General features: G+C 42.8%; 2 protein-coding genes across 2 annotated transcripts in view; one reads left to right on the top strand and one right to left on the bottom strand.

Moving 5' to 3' along the window:
* LOC135432396 (AF4/FMR2 family member lilli-like) overlaps positions 1-14,596 on the bottom strand; it is a 77,000-nt gene extending 62,404 nt beyond the window's left edge. Inside the window, exons 1-3 of the mRNA XM_064688091.1 lie at positions 14,562-14,596; positions 11,443-11,796; positions 10,687-11,357 (exon numbers count right to left, since the gene is read on the bottom strand). Coding sequence (XP_064544161.1) covers positions 10,687-11,357; positions 11,443-11,796; positions 14,562-14,596 — 1,060 coding nt within the window. The remainder of the gene's footprint in view (positions 1-10,686; positions 11,358-11,442; positions 11,797-14,561) is intronic.
* Dic3 (Dicarboxylate carrier 3) lies at positions 2,323-5,737 on the top strand. Its single transcript, XM_064687394.1, has 4 exons — positions 2,323-2,634; positions 2,702-2,939; positions 4,245-4,836; positions 5,486-5,737. The coding sequence occupies exons 1-3, from the start codon at positions 2,466-2,468 to the stop codon at positions 4,696-4,698; spliced, it is 861 nt and encodes a 286-aa protein (XP_064543464.1). The 5' UTR covers positions 2,323-2,465; the 3' UTR covers positions 4,699-4,836; positions 5,486-5,737.
* Positions 14,597-15,890: the final 1,294 nt, after the last annotated feature.

Here is a 15,890-nt window from a genome sequence, read left to right as displayed (position 1 = left end):
TAAGCATAAATGATACTTAAAGTATTTACATAAGCTTCTTTTTGATGCCAAAATAAGTACTAAGATGGAAAATTAACAAATTAGGGCAAAAAGGATTTCAAAGTTTGTTTAAAAAGCATTCAACATTGCTTTGCAAACGTGACGTCATGAGACTGTGCGACTCTAGTGTCTGTGCAAAGGGTTAACAAGCGACAGGTTGCTGGTTCAAATCCCGCAGCAAACGGTAACATTCTTGAATTCAGTAAAAATCATAATTGATCTCAATATAATTGCAGAAATATTACAGAAATAGGAAAAATAAAGCTGACATGAGGCTGAAAATATTATAAAAAGTATTTTCATGCTTGAAGCAATCCAAAAGCTATCGCAATGTTGAGTAAAACTTTAGAAGCTTGAATATTCTTGTATATATATGATATATAGATAAATCGCAATAAAAATAAGGCTTACATATTTTATAGAACTCTTGAATTCGGGCTCCCTTATATGGAAAATATCGTTATTGAAATAATAAATATGTTTTCAGTCTCAGTCCCTTCAACACTTAAAAGGAGTTTAGCTAATCAATTCTCTAACGTATCAATTGAGCAAATTCTCTTCTTCGCTTCTGCAACGCCCTTTAACCCATTGACCCTTCTGTGCACACACGCTTGCAATAATTAAGACAATACGCCAAGTGAAGAGCCCTTTGGGTGAAATGAAGCGCAAACTGATTGCATTCGCCGGTCATTGGCTAAAAGGACGTGGATGACATGTTGTAACCATATTGCGGCCGGTGGCATGTTCAACTGGCCCTTATTATCAACTGGCCAACTGGCTCGTTAGACTTGGCCCCGACACACACACACACACACACACACAGACACAGACACACAGACACACGCGCTGGCAAGAAGTGCAGGCGGCAACTACAAAGAAGACAAGAACGCAGACGACGACATCGAGGAGGACGTATCTGGTACACTGATAGCAGTCCGGGGCGGCAAACCTCACAGAGGCGCAAACCTTGCCTTAGTCTCTTGGCTGGTGGTGCCGGTGGTGCTGGTGCTGTTGGTGGTGGTGGTGGTGGTGGTGCATTGTGGGTTGAAATCGACACTGACACACGCACAGATGTCGCAAACGCTTTGAAGATTTTTCGTTGCTGTTGTTGTTGTTTTTTGTGAAGTTTGAGCTTGGCTTTTGGCGATGCCGCCGCGTTTCGAATTGCATTCGGCCAGGCAAATGAGCAGCGAACCGTCTCCCTTACCTTGCACAGGTGTGTGTGTGTTAATTGCATTAAAATGTTTGTAATTGCAACTGCGACTGCGGCATCAGTTCGCCTCCATACTTATCGCAGCGAGCAAATCTGTGCACATTCTCAAAAATACCATAGATGCCGCCTCTGTCATGAAAGACAGCGAATCGTGTCGTAACTATAATTGCCATAATAACATAATATCGGAGCAGTTGTTGCCGCCGAGGCAGCTGAGCACCGATGCGGAATACCAGAGACCAGAGTGCAAAAGGTGTCGTTTATTGTCATGGCAAATGCCGCCAACAACTCAACTGGCAACCGGCAACTGCGGCAAGTCGCAATACACTCAATGAAAATGCAGGGCACTTGATTCCATTTCAACTATAGCCAAAATAAGTCTTAGAATATTTTACTTTATTATAATATGCCAGATCTTAGAAAACATTTGTTGAAAAGTCGATTTTAGAAGTTTTAAATAAATTCCACCTACAAGTGTGGAAAATGGGCGAAAAACTCTTAAGTGAAAATAGGTTAAAAGTTATTAGATGCCTGCTTAAGCATAAAAAGTTAATGAAGTTTGTATGAGGGAGAATTATATTTTACTCACAAGTATGGAAATGGATGAAAAGCTCTTTAATCAAATGTAAAAAAACATTTGAAGCGATTTTGTCAAATCCACGCTAGGTGAAATATGGGTATTAAAGTTTGTTTGAAGGGAAAAACTAAGAAAATGATAATGAGATACTTTTAAGCGATTTTGGCTAAATCCACTCCGCCGAGTGAAAACCAATTAATGAACTTTGTATAGGGAAAATTTTTTAAAATATTTCCATTCACAAGTGTGGAACAGTTTTACGAAACTGGATGAAAATAAATTTTACACATATTTTGGCGATTTGGGGAAAATCCACGCCTTTGAGTGGAAAATGGGTAGTAAAAGTTGCAGCGATATTGTCAGATCCACACACACACGCGAAAAATGGGTGAAAATATATATATTTTTTTGAAATTTAAAGAAAAAATATTTGTGTTTAGTTGTGTATCAGGTAGTTGTATCTAGTATCATAAATTTGTGTGTTGTCAAGCAACGTACTTTAAATTTTCGATATTTTTAAAATCAAAATTTAGCATTGAAATGATTTTTGCGTTTGGGTTCGACGGTTTGTTGTTGCTGCCCAATTAATTTCAATATATATATATTATATATATATATATATATTTTTTCTCATAAATGGGTGATAATAACTCGCGGCGTCTGCCGCGTTGGTGGTCGGGCGGTGTTTGTTCCGCAATTGCGGTGACAACAACGCATCCACTTGATTTAATAAAAGTCCAACTGCAAACGCAGACAACAAAGGTGCCCGTCTCGCAGCTGATTGCCAATATATACAAAAATTCAGGTGAGTGGCAAAGAAAGCAACATCATATTTTTTGCGAAAACATAACGCCAAATAACGCCTGATTTAGGCATTGTGGGATTTTACAGTGGCATTTCGGCCGCCTGGTTCCGGCAGCTCACCTACACAACAGCACGCTTTGCGCTCTACGAATATGGCAAGCAATTTGTGGATGCAAACAATATGAGCGCCAAGGTGCAGCTGGCCACATTTGCGGGCATCTTTGGTGGCATTGTGGGCGTGCCGGGCGATGTGGTCACAGTGCGGTTGCAGAACGATAGCAAGTTGCCGGTAGAAAAGCGACGCAAGTGAGCAGCCAAAGTAGTTATACCCTGTACACATTAAGGTCGAGTTAAATAGGATATAGTCAGACCTTGAAATTGAGCAGCTTCAACAGCTGAGGCTATCTAGTCTAAAGTATCTAGTTTGTCTCTATAGTTTGTCTCTCTAAATTACCAGGAGTAGTTGTATCTATTTGTGCTCCAAAGTAGTTATACCCTGTACACATTGAGGTCGAGTTAAATAGGATATAATCGTTATCAGACTTGAGATTGAGCCGCTTTAACAGCAGAGTATCTAGTTTGTCTCCATAGTTTGTGCCTGTATATATTACCAGGACGATCTCGGGAGACTATTTATGCTCCAAATTAGTTACACCTTTTTATGCTTCAAAGTAGTAATACCCTGTACTCATTGAGGACGAGTTAAACAGGCTATATTCAGACTTGAGATTGAGCAGCTTCAACTGCTGAGTCTATTATTTAGTCCATCTGGTTTGTCTCTATAATTTGTTATGCTCCAAATTAGTTATACCCTGTACTAATTGCGGCCGAGATAAGCATACGATATAGAATATAACCATAATAAGACTTGAGATTGATCTGCTTTAACAGCTGAGGTTATCTAGTCCAGTCTGTCTAGTTTGTCTGTCCCTCTCTATAAACAGGACGATCGCGGGAAACTATTTATGTTCTTATATACCAGACCATGCCAACAGTTTATCCGACTTCCCTGAAATTGAAAAATATCGACTGTTTTTTGAGCATATTTCCGAGATTATAAGAGCTAGACCCATCAAATTGCGTATATAGCTGCTTGTAGAGCCTAAGTATTTGCTTTCTATACTTCCCTCCAGTTTCTCCAAAGTTATCCATATGTTTTTTGAGTAAAGATATTGAAATATGGTACATACACATATTTAAAAGTAATATTTATGCCCCACAAATTACTAAGGGATCGGGCAATAAACGTCCCAGTCAATTAAGCATCCATTTCCCATAGATAGTGAGAGATTGACGGAAGAAAATTTGGAAGAATCGCGGCATAACTCGAGGATTATAAGAGCTAGATACAGCAAAATTGATATGTAGGTTTCTTATAGAATACACAGTTTAAAAATAATTCCTTTCTTGGATACCTCCCACCGTTCCCCTTTAAACTAAAGAAACCTTCATTTATAAAGATAGAGCCTTGTGATTTAGTATAGACAGAAAGATAGAATGTTTGTAAATGCAGCTTGCCTCTAGATTTAGGGTATCTGCCCGTCGAACACACCCGACTAGAACACTCATATTTGTCTCTTTTCTGTAAACTAAATGCCCGCTCTACCCCAGCTACAAGCACGTTTTCGACGGTCTCTATCGCATCTCTAAGGAGGAGGGTGTCCGTAGTCTATTCCGTGGCACGGTGCCAGCTTTGACCCGAGCCGTGCTGCTGACAATTGGCACAAACGCGGCTTACGATCAGGTCAAGCAAGTGCTGCAGGGAAAATTTGAACTGAAGGAGGGACTGCCGCTGCATTTTCTAACCTCAACCGTAGCCGGCATCATAGGCACGGTCATGACGCAGCCGATCGATGTGATGAAGACCACGTATATGAATGCCCCGCCCGGCGAATTCAACGGACTGGCAGCGGTTGCCATTGCCACAGCGAAACAGGGTCCATTGGCGTTCTACAAGGGTTTTGTGCCGGCGCTGATGCGCGTCAGTCCCAATACGATTATCACCTTTATGCTGTACGAGCAGGCCCGCTTGCGTTTCGGTTACCTGCCGCCGAATGGCAAATAGAGCCAGGTGGCAAACAACAAACGGCAGCTGCGTCTGCGGCTTGAGGTGCCATTTTTCTCGATGACCAACTGGACCAAAGGGGCAGCATTAGCTGAAGCTGGACGCAGAAGCTGCAGACCGAACGAACGAGAGAGCGAGGTTTGACTTTTCCGCATGTTTGGACTGTCTGCCCGATTGTCCGTCCGTCCACCCGTCCGACCGACCGACTGTCTCGTCAGTCGGGCTCGCTAGTTATCTCCCAGCTGTATTTGGTGCAGTTGTCTGTCTGGGCCTGTTCCGCACGCCGCCCAGCCGCTCGCCCGTCTGTCTTGTTTGTCAAAGAGAAACAGTTAAATGCCAGTTTACCAGTTAAATCGGAATCAAAGCGAAAACAATGACACACAGCAGCGGCGGCAGCAGCAGCAGACCCTCCCCTCTCGAGACACCAAAAGTGGTGGCTGAATCCGACCTGCTCGCCAAATGGCAAGTGAAGTAACTGCAAAAAAAAAAAAGACCAAAAACAAAAAAAAATCGTCTAGACACAGACTAGACTCCATAAAAATAATTATTATCGGTTGCAATTTCTGTGTGCCTGTGCCTCGCCGGCCGGTCGGTCCGTCCGTCCGTCGGTCGGTCGGTCGGTCGGCTCTCCTGCTCCGCCAGCCCCCAATCGGCGGCTGGCTCGGCTCGAGGCAAGCGTTGCACGTCATTCGCGTCATTCGCATCATTCGGTTTCATCTGCTTCGCATTACGATTGCAGTTTTTATCGCTCTCACTTGCATTCGACTCGATTTCTGTTTTTCCTCAGGTTACGTGCTCGAATGTGCCCGACAGAATCCGAGCGTTGCAGCCTATTGCATTTGATTGTGAACTATTTGAAATTGTAATGCTCCTCAAAAGGTTTCTGCCTTCATATTCGGCTGGCTATCAAATTCATTGGGGCGCTAACCGGCAGGACTCAAACGCTGACTCGCGTCTTCAGGGTTTAATTTTATTGTGATTTTGTTTGAATATGTGTAGCACGTCATGTGGAATATATCAATGTTACAAGTGCCATAAAGTCATGTAATTAATTTTTTTAAATGCGAAAAGAGGCAGCGGAAGGAATCATGCAGACAAGACACTTTGCATGACATGTCAGCAGATTTGTCTTCGAGCGGTTAAGGTTTACTTTAGACCAATTTTAGTCTTACATGACACTCTCGATGACCTGTCTTGCTAGACTACTGGCAAGACACTCTGCGACGTTGTGTTTAATCGGGAGGACACTCTGCATGACATGTCAGCAGCGTTGTCTTCGAGCGATTTTCTTTAAGGTTTAATTTAGACCTAATTTAGTCTCATATGATACTCGATAACCTGTTTTGCTAGACAACTGGGAAGACACCCTGCATGACATCGTCAGCAGCGTTGTCTTCGAGCGATTTTCTTTAAGGCTTTCTCATGACATGTCAGCGATGACGTCATCGATGAGTCAGATCCCAAATTCATATTTATGGAAATTATTCTACGGATTATAAATTTGTCAAAGGGTATTAAAATTTCGGCAAACGTAATTAAATGGGGTTTTGAATACAAACGCAATTATAATTATTGCAAAACAAAAGCGTTAAGTGGGGTTAGGGAAGGGACAGCTCAATAATGGACGCAGGCCAGTTAGGCGCTTGGCTGGTCGCACACACACACAGATAGAGGGGGAAGGGGAAGAGGAAGAGAGGGGGGGGGGACAGGCGGATGGATGTGGATATGTTTGATATGCTGTCGACACGCATCGCTGAGCATGCAACACGCCGGCAACTTTGACAGCGGCAATGGTGCGACAAGAACGACAGCAATGTGGAGCAAGGAAATATGCAACACAGACGCGGACAGGGCAAGTGGCAAGTGGCACTGCCAGTGGCAGTGGCTGTGGCAGTGGCACAGGCAGGCCAGGTAATTGCCACAATTTGCTCGTTGCGTGAATGGACAGAACAAGCAGCAGCAGCAGCGGCCGCAAAAGGAAAGGGCGCAAAAGGACGACAACTTCCGTCAATGTTTGCCCCAGGGGCAGCGGCAGGAGCAGGGGCAGGCGCACTGGCAGGGGCAGGCTCTGTGGCAGGTTTTATGTATTTTTTATTTTTTTTTTTTTTTTGTGTGCCCGCTCTTGCAACGCCTTCTGTCATATTTGAGGTGCGCATAAAGGCACTCAACGCCGCCATAAATCAACTGCCAACTGCACTTCTGATCTAAGGCTGTCAACTGCCGCACCGCACCGCACCGACCCGCCCCGCACCGCACCGCCGGGGCGCAGCGAACCGCCAAAGCGGGCAACGGCGGCAACAACGACAACTCTTTAGGCCATAACTTTACAGACGACAAAACAGACGGTTGATGTGCGCGCCCGGTGTTTCACCTGAGCTTGGGCAGCTGTCACAGCCCCCTACCCCCTCCCCACCTCCTCCCTCATCCTCCACGCCAGGCTATGCACCCCGTTGCCCGCCCTTATCGTGCTCTTATGTCTAGACTACAGACGTTGTCTGTCGTGGCAGCCGCAGCAACAGGAAACAGCAGACAGCAGACAACTGTGACAGCTCGAAGCAGAGCAGAGCTAAGCAACTGCAACAGTGGCAACAACAACAACAACAACAACAGCAGCAGCAACAACAACAACTACAACAATTGTACCTGTGTCCAGCGTGTCTCAAATGAGCCAACAATTCTCAGCTGTCAATAATGTCTGTCATTGCTGTTGTTGTTCAACCTTTCTAAATGTTAGTGCTGGCCGCGTGTCGTGTTTGCCTGACACACACGACCCAAGCACGCACGATCTTATACGATGTGTTCGTGTTTTACTATCGAAAATCGTGCGTGCTCTTGCACTTATCCCTATACTATCCGAAATGCATTCTAGCTTAACTCTGCTGTGTATAGTCCCAACTTTGTGATGTTTTCAGGGCTCAAACATGGCTAACAAATGTGTGCATATGCCAAAGTGCAAGAATTAGTAAATTTCCAATTTTGGCGGAATAAGGGCGGATTTGTCTGTTTCTTTCTTTATCTTCATTTCACTCTGTTCAACCACTCAAGAATAAGGAAGCTTCAGGTATCGATGTTTTATTTTTGTAAATTTCCAACATCGATACAACTCGCCTATTCATATTGATAAATACATAGCTTATTTCTATATCGATATATACATCGCTCTACATCTAATAATTAAGTATTCATATCGATCCTTATAATATGGTGCCATATTCTCTAATGTATTATATATTTATAGAGTTTGTATGTCAAAGGTATTAAAAAAGGTCAAATGCATTAAAGAATGTTGAGTCTACTTGCTGGATATTTCTTGAAATGTATTCGCTTGAAATGTATAGAGTATATATTTTATGCGATATATATCGATTAGATATAAAACCATCTCTAATAACGGCCATATTGGACTCCTAACTGGGCCTTAGGCCCTAACGGCTTCGGCTGCCCTTGCAAGCCATTGAGCTATGCCCAAAAAATGTTGCCAGCATGCATTTCAACTCCCAAAAGTTAAATCCTTCGCCCAGCCGGCAAAAGTCCTAATCCTTTCGAAATTGAGTTGTAAAATGACAACTTTGTTGGTCATAAGTGAAGGGGAGGTTGAAGAGAGAGAGAGAGAGGGCGGGGCAGCAAGCTCTGCAATCCAATGCACATGTTTGGGTCTTAAAAAGTCGCAAGCCCTAAGTGGGCAGCGCAGTGGATAGGCAAAGGGAAGGGGGGGGGGGGGGTTAGGCTGCGGAGGCCATTTGGCGTTCCGCTTAATTATTCAAAACCATGTCATGTCTCTGTATAATTTTATGCATTGGCCAATGCGAGCGCCAGCCGCGTGTTGATGATGATGACGATGATGATGACGACGACGATGATGACGAGGGGCTGACGCCTACACAGTCAGACGAGGCAGAGAGACAGACAGACGAATGAATGAACAGATCGAGAGGGGTTTAGAGAGCGGGAGGGGGGGCGGGGCGCACAGACGGAGGCCAGACACAGTCAGACAACGCAGCGACAACTGAAAAAGCAACAACTGCACACACACACACACTCGAACACAGACACAGAGTGGGCAACCGCCAGCGTCAGAAGGAGCCACATGTGGCAATCACGAAACTTAGTGCCGTTACACACACGCACACACTAACACACACACACACACACACACACATATACCTCTGCATCTCTGCGGCCAGAGTGAGAGCGTGGCATACCAGACAGTCTGACGCTGTTGGAGCCCACGTAGAGCGCAGCCACTCAGACTGCGACTTGTTGTTGTTGTTGTATTAGTTGTTGTTGCTGTTGTTGTTGCTGGCCAGGTCTCCGTCTGTCTGGAGGACAGCAACAACGTCGACAACGACAACGACGACACAGTCTGTGGCAGACCGAGACTATCGAAAACTCGAAATTTATTCGTTGGAAAAAGTTGATTTCAATTTTTTTTTTTTAGCTTTGCCTTTTCTGCTTTTGTTTCGCTCTCTTTTTATTTTATTTCATATATATGTATTTTTTTTTTGGCCGTCTGTTGTTTTTTTTTTCGCTTCCTTCTTCTTGTTGTTGTTATTCTTTTAGCTGGCGTTGTATTTATGCAGTCAAAAATGAGTTGCAAAAATGCCCACGAAAATTATGTTAACCAGCGGCAGCTGTGTTCGAAAAAAAAAGTGAATAAATAATAAAAAAAAAACCCACATCTACATCTTCATAGCTGTTGCAGTCTTTTAAGCCCGACAAGTTGGGCCACAGAGCTGGGGAGTCGCCCAAACAGAAATGGAAGAAAAGGTTTCATGAATCATATGGAAATTTTGAAAATTTAAAAATTTTGAAAGTATGGAACATTTTGAAGGAATTTAATGGGTATCATTTACAGTAAAAACTCCGCTCAAGAGAGGTTTCCGCCTTATAGAGGGGGAATGGGTGTGGCTTAACTTATTAAGGGTTAAGTCTTGAAAGTGGATTTATATTCCTTATATTGAATGATTCTCTCGGGCGGACAGCGATTGTCGTGTGAGACTTCCTCTTATAGAGGGGAAATGGGGTATGGGCTGATTCACAATGATTTGAGCCACAAAAGTGGAACTATAAAGTAAAAAATATGCAAATTTTAAAAAGAAGGCAACATAAATATAAAACAATGATCAACAACAACAATCTATAAGCTCCAAGTCTGAGCAGACTGTCTGCATAGCTACTTCAAGATCCGCCCGATTCTGTTATCATAGCAGACTTTGCTATCGCCTCTAGATTTGCCAGGCCTTGTCTTCAGTCCGAAGCTATAACCCCTTGAGAATTATTAGCAACGAACAGACGCAAAGCAACCAAAAGCCGGCCAGATAAAAACTAAGTTAATACTAAACAGATCACTAAAAGAAATGATATTTTAATGAATAAATATACAGTGAAATATCGTGTATATTTTGTCCGCTCTAGAGGAGTGTCCGCCTTATAGAGGGGGAATAGATATGATCCAATTTTTTTGAGCGAAAATTTCCACTGTATATATTTTGAATTTCCCATCGTCTGACTAACCATTGTTTGTCTGCTATCAACCTATCGAATTGCAGATGAATTCAATTGTTGAACTGTATCATAAATTTAAGATCGGAATCTTAACTTTGCTGTATGGCTATATCATAATAACTCCCAGATTCCCAGCTAGCCCGACAGTAAAGTTAAGATTTCCATCTTAAATTTCTGAATACGTTGAGAACATAATTATTTCATACAAGATCCCAACTTTAATATAATATTGGTTCTGGCGCTTGAACTGAAACAGAGTCCATTTTTTGGGGTCCGACAGCTCGGATTTAATCTGTCTGTGAAAATATGAACTGAGCCTGTCTGCCTTAGTTCCAAATGTGAACCGAACCAATAACCTTTTTTGCAGCCCTCGTTGAAACATGTGTTTGTTATTTATTTAATTTAATTCTGGCTATAACTGGCAGCCTTATAGACAATATAGGATATGTTTATTTTCTCTTTTTCAATATATTACCTACTCACCGTATTTCTGCCAAAAGCTTTTGCTGGGCGTTTTTTCCGCTAAATCCGTAACGAAATTCGTATCGAAATGTGAATTCTCTTCGTATATCTCCGTATAGAGTATGAATTCGACTCGTGCTGTTGTTGTTGTTGTCGATGTTGATGTTGTCGATGTTGCTGGTTGTTGTTGTTGTTTATGTTGTTGTTGTTGTTGTGATGTCAAAGGTGATGCGGTGGTCGCTGTTCGGACTATATCACGATTAAAAATTCGATGCGCAGCATGCAGAGTGTTGCGTGTTGTTGCTGTTGTTGCTGTTGCTGTTGTTGCTGTTGTTGCTGTTGTTGCTCTTGGCACATGAGGCGTTGCAATTGTTGCCGTTGCCGTTGCTGTTTTAGTTGCCTGCAACAATGTAGCACGTTGATTAATTTGATATGGCAGAAACATGGACGCGGGCGAGCCGAATGCCGTGGCAGGGGCAACGGCGGCGACGCCAACGTCAGTCGAGTGCGACGCGGCGCGACGATGTTGACGACGACGACGACGACCAGGAGGAGGCGGAGGAGGTGGAGCGGGCGCGGGCGCGGGATAGACGCGTGTTTCTGTTTGTGTCCCGGTTGTTGTTGTTGGTAATTTATTAGGCAAATTTGCGGCTGGCAGCGAATTATGTTTGGGCAACACTTTGCTCTGGCTGCTGCCGATGCGTTTTATAATTAAATCTAACTTATTATTTGCACTATTTACACTGCGCGAAACGCGAAGCGTCGCATCGTACGCACTATATACACTTGACGCGTTTCCACTGGCTGTGTTTCCACTTGCGGCGCTTCCAATATGTTTGCGATATGCTTCCGTTCTCTGGATGCTGCTGCCGTTCTGGCATGTCCGACAGATTTTCTGAAGTATGTTGTTTTGGTTGCTGCTGCTGCTGCTGCTGCTGCTGTTGCTCGGCTTTGGCTCCTGCTGTTCCCGTTCCCTGCTGGGCGCCCAAAAGTATGCAATACTCTGGCCTTGTCTGCTGTGCATGGGCACCGCGAGGGCTTGTGCCGACCACAATATGATTGTTGCCAGAAGCGTCAGATTGAACGCGACCAATGTGCTTGCTGTACAGCGGGCCCCCGCGGCGCCACTGGCTGAATGCGTGGGGGCCACAGCGTCAGCTGTATGCGAATTGATAGTTCACTGCACTCGACAACGACCACAGTGGAACATCAATTGAAGCCCCAACAAAACTGACCCAACGCTCAGCAGCTGCTGCAAAATTAAGTAGAAGAAAACAAACAGATATTAAAGGGGTTAAAGATAGTTGAAAAGTACTAAAGAGTTGAGTAATGCTTAAAAATCATTTGAAAGGCAATTCAAACGAAGAGAATTAGTTCCATTATATATCTATCTAATACAAAAAGAAGTAAGAACGTTGTATTTTCTAACTGGATAAATACCGTGTTTCCACTGGCAGCTTTACAGTATATAGTTATATATAGTGTACATAGTGAAAACTCTTTTTACAGACACTCCTCTTGAGCGGATAAAACCAGTGCGACGGTCGCTCAAAAGAGTTTTCACTGTATATGAACTGAACATTTTCTTATACAAAGTCTGTCAAACTTAATCTTATTCCTAAATTGTGAACTGAAAAACTGTGAAGTATAAGCTAGAAACTCTAGAACCGTTCCTTTAAAGTTTGACTCCAAGGCAATGACTCTTTAACTGCGAATTTCAAACTGTGACTTAAGCAGAGCAACTTTTAAGCTGCGACTTCTAAAGAGCATTAGCTCTTAAAAAGCCACCCGGCGTATACGTTATGTGCATATTTCGCTGTGACTCTCAAACTGTAACTGTAAATTTAGGGCAGTAACTAAACTGCTGGCTCTTAATATGTATTGCCAAAATTGAAGTTCAAAGTTCATTTTTAGTTAACTAATAAACAAAATGGAGAGTTTTTAATGGAGATTTTTAATACGTAATATGAATATTAAGCTGTGACTCTCAAACTGTGACTTTTAAATGAGAGACTTGAAGATTTTTTTTAAAATTACTCTTTCAATTCTTTTAAAGTGTAGATAAAGCCTTTATTGTGTTATAACCGATTGCCTTTTAAACACATTTAACAGCATTTTCAAATCCACCCGAAATATTCGTTATATGCATATTTCGCTGTGACTCTCAAACTGTATGATTAAAACCGTGCCATAAAAAGTGACTGTTTAACTTCTTTTAAAGTGTAGATAAAGGCTTTTTTTTATGTTATGATCAGTTGCCATTTCACACATTTAACAGCATTTCAAATCTACCCGGCGTATACATAATATACCCAAAAACTGACTAAACACACTCTGCCTTTTCTCTCAGTGCACTCTGTTGTGTGGTCGCCCACTTTTGAGTCTATTTTTTTTGTGTATATTTTTTTTTCCCTCTGCATTTTGTTGTTGTTTTTGTTTCTGTCGTCTGTCCTTGTTTCAATGTTTCTGTCGCAACATAATTTCCCACTGCCGCCCAGAGCACCTCCTAATGTGCAGCACTTAGGGGGCGGGAGGCGGGCGGAAACGCTGGGCGTAGATCAGCAACAGACGCGGGCATAAATAACACAACATGAGAGTGTGTGTGTGTGTGCCGGCACTCTTTGCCAATTGCCGCCAGAGACAAAGGCAAATAGAGTCCACGGCGCACGGTGCGTATGTGCAATATTTTGAGCAAATTTATGTTGCACTTCGCGCGACTTCAGTTTTATTATCATCCACGTTGTCGTTGCGAAACAATTTTCTTTCCTTCTTTTTCTAAATATACATATAAACATAAGAATAACAAGAAGAAAGGAAAGACTGAAACCGAAGATTAAATACCCTTGTGGGTATGTGAGGAGCATTGCGAAGCTGAACTCTGATAAAGATGTCTTGGAAAAAGAGAATGCTTTATCAAACAAAAAAATTATTTTGCGAACTATTCTCTAAAGGGAACTATATAGATATATAGTAAACCGATGTCCATAAGATACGGCTGTTATATAAAAATAGCATATTGGAACTCTTAAATGCAGAGCTTGGATCCGGATCATAAATTGAGACGGATAATTCCTTTGGCAGCTATATGCTAATATATGCTATAAGCTTTATGATATAGTTGCCCGATCCAGCTGACAATTGACATATACATTGTCTGCAGCAGAAGACAAAAGCGAGATTAGTTTGCAGAGAAAGAGATAGTCGGAGAGAAAGAGACGAGCATAAGGAATTGTTTATTGATCAGGAATATGATATAGTCGCCCGATTCAGCTGTGATTGACATATATATACAGCAAGAAGACAAATTTGTTGGCTTTAAAACTGAAAGATTGATATGGAGAGAAAAATACAGTCGAAGATCAAGAGACGAGCATAAAGAAACTTCTATTGCTAGATTTCAATAATATATATGCTTTATAGGCTCGGAGATCGTTGCTTCTATGCGTTACATATTTAATGACATAGCTAAACTGCACTCTAGAAGGGTATAACAACGCACAGCGCGCCTCCTTTGGCTTTTATGCTTGTGTGTCTTGTCTCTGCCCTGCCACGCCTGTTGCATTGCCTCTGCCGCACATTTGTTATTGTTGCTGTTGTTGCTGTTGTTGTTGTTGTTGCTGCCTGCCGCTGTATGACGAAAGATTACAAGCGACAACAAAAATGGGCTAAAATTAAAGTAGCTAAATTAATGGCATACTTGCTGTGTTTGTGCCCCTTTTGCCTCTTTTGCCCCCCGCCCCGCACCGCCCCGCTCAGCCGGCAGAGAGCAGCCAGACAGAGCCAGACAAAGGTGGAATGACTTTTGCCTGGCATTTTGTATTCATGATGCACGATTTAGATATAGACAAGAACTCAGTCTAGGCCCCGCCAGACCCAGTCCCAGTCCCAGACCCAACCCCAGCGCCAGGCCCTCTCGCAGACCCTTAAACATCTCGAGAAACCTGAGCTTCTGTTCGGCTCACTAATTGTCTTTGGAGTCGCCCCCAAAGAGCAGCTGACAGACAGACAGACAGTCAAACTGACAGCCAGTCTGACAGTCAGTCTGACAGTCAGTCGGATGGACAGTTTGACTAGTTGACTGCCGCGTTTAATATGTGGCATGATCTTCGCTGGCATTTCGCTTTGTTGCGCCCCAAAACGTGTCAGAGACAGATTGTTGCACAGCCAAGCTGGGCTGAGTCAGCGGGGAGGGAGGGAGGCAGGGTGGGGAGTGAGCGGGGGCCACGTCAACATGCAATTTTAATAAAATGTTAAGTTGATCGGCATTTAAATATGCAGCACAATCAAGGCCCAAGTCGCGGCAGCTTCCAATCCCAACTTCAGCTCCATCTTTTTAGCTCAAAACTTCGCAGTTTTATCTTAAAGTTCGCTTTATATACACTGCCAAACAGTATTACAGTTTTGTCATGAATCGTATATAGAGTTTTCATTCCATTAAATCTATATGCATATATATGCCTGATCAGTAGCTGTTGACTAGATATAGCCATGCTTAATTGTGAGTCTCTTCCTCTACAAACTTGTCTCTCAATTCTGAAACTCTATCTGCAACCTATTTAATTTTCGGGTATACTTAGTCTGCTCTGCTTGCGTATTACAAAAATCAACATTTTTTTTCCAGTTTTTTTAACCAATTCAAAAAATTATTAATTATTATTGCCTTGCTTCTCACATATGAGCCCAAATCTTATAAAAAAAATTGGTCTACTTTTTCGTATGGTTAAAATGGGAGAAATGTTTAAAAATCTCGTTTTTGTAGAATCAAATTCTCCTCACATATCTGCAAAGCCGTAAGCCACAAGGGTATTCAATCTTCGGCGTGCCGCAAATAGCTGCTCTTTCTTGTTTTTGTTTTCTTATTGAAATTCCTGGCGTATGAAACAGCAGCAGTCAGCCTCGTCATCATCATCATCATCATCATCTTCATCTTCATTATAATCATCATTTACACTGGCAAATGTTATTGTCTCCTGCGCCCCCCAACCCAACCGTTTCCTCCTCTTCCTCCTCCTCCCCCTTCTTCCCTCACAATTAGGCAGCGCTGAGTGCGGCTACTGTTTCGTTTCGTTTCGTTGTTGATCTCCTTTTCGTTTGTTGTTGTTGTTGTTGTTTGGCTTTCTGTGTTTGCTGTTTCTGCCGTCTGTTGTTGTTGTTGTTGTGTTTTTTTGTTTTTGCAATTTATTTGATTGCCTCTTCATTTGCCCCCCCTTCTCCTCCCCGCCAGC

Source organism: Drosophila montana, unplaced genomic scaffold, assembly GCF_035044405.1.
Source record: "Drosophila montana isolate Dmon_TW-CO22-7 unplaced genomic scaffold, ASM3504440v1 contig_1455_1, whole genome shotgun sequence".
Taxonomy (NCBI): domain Eukaryota; kingdom Metazoa; phylum Arthropoda; class Insecta; order Diptera; family Drosophilidae; genus Drosophila; species Drosophila montana.
This window is presented reverse-complemented; position numbering and strand designations above follow the sequence as displayed.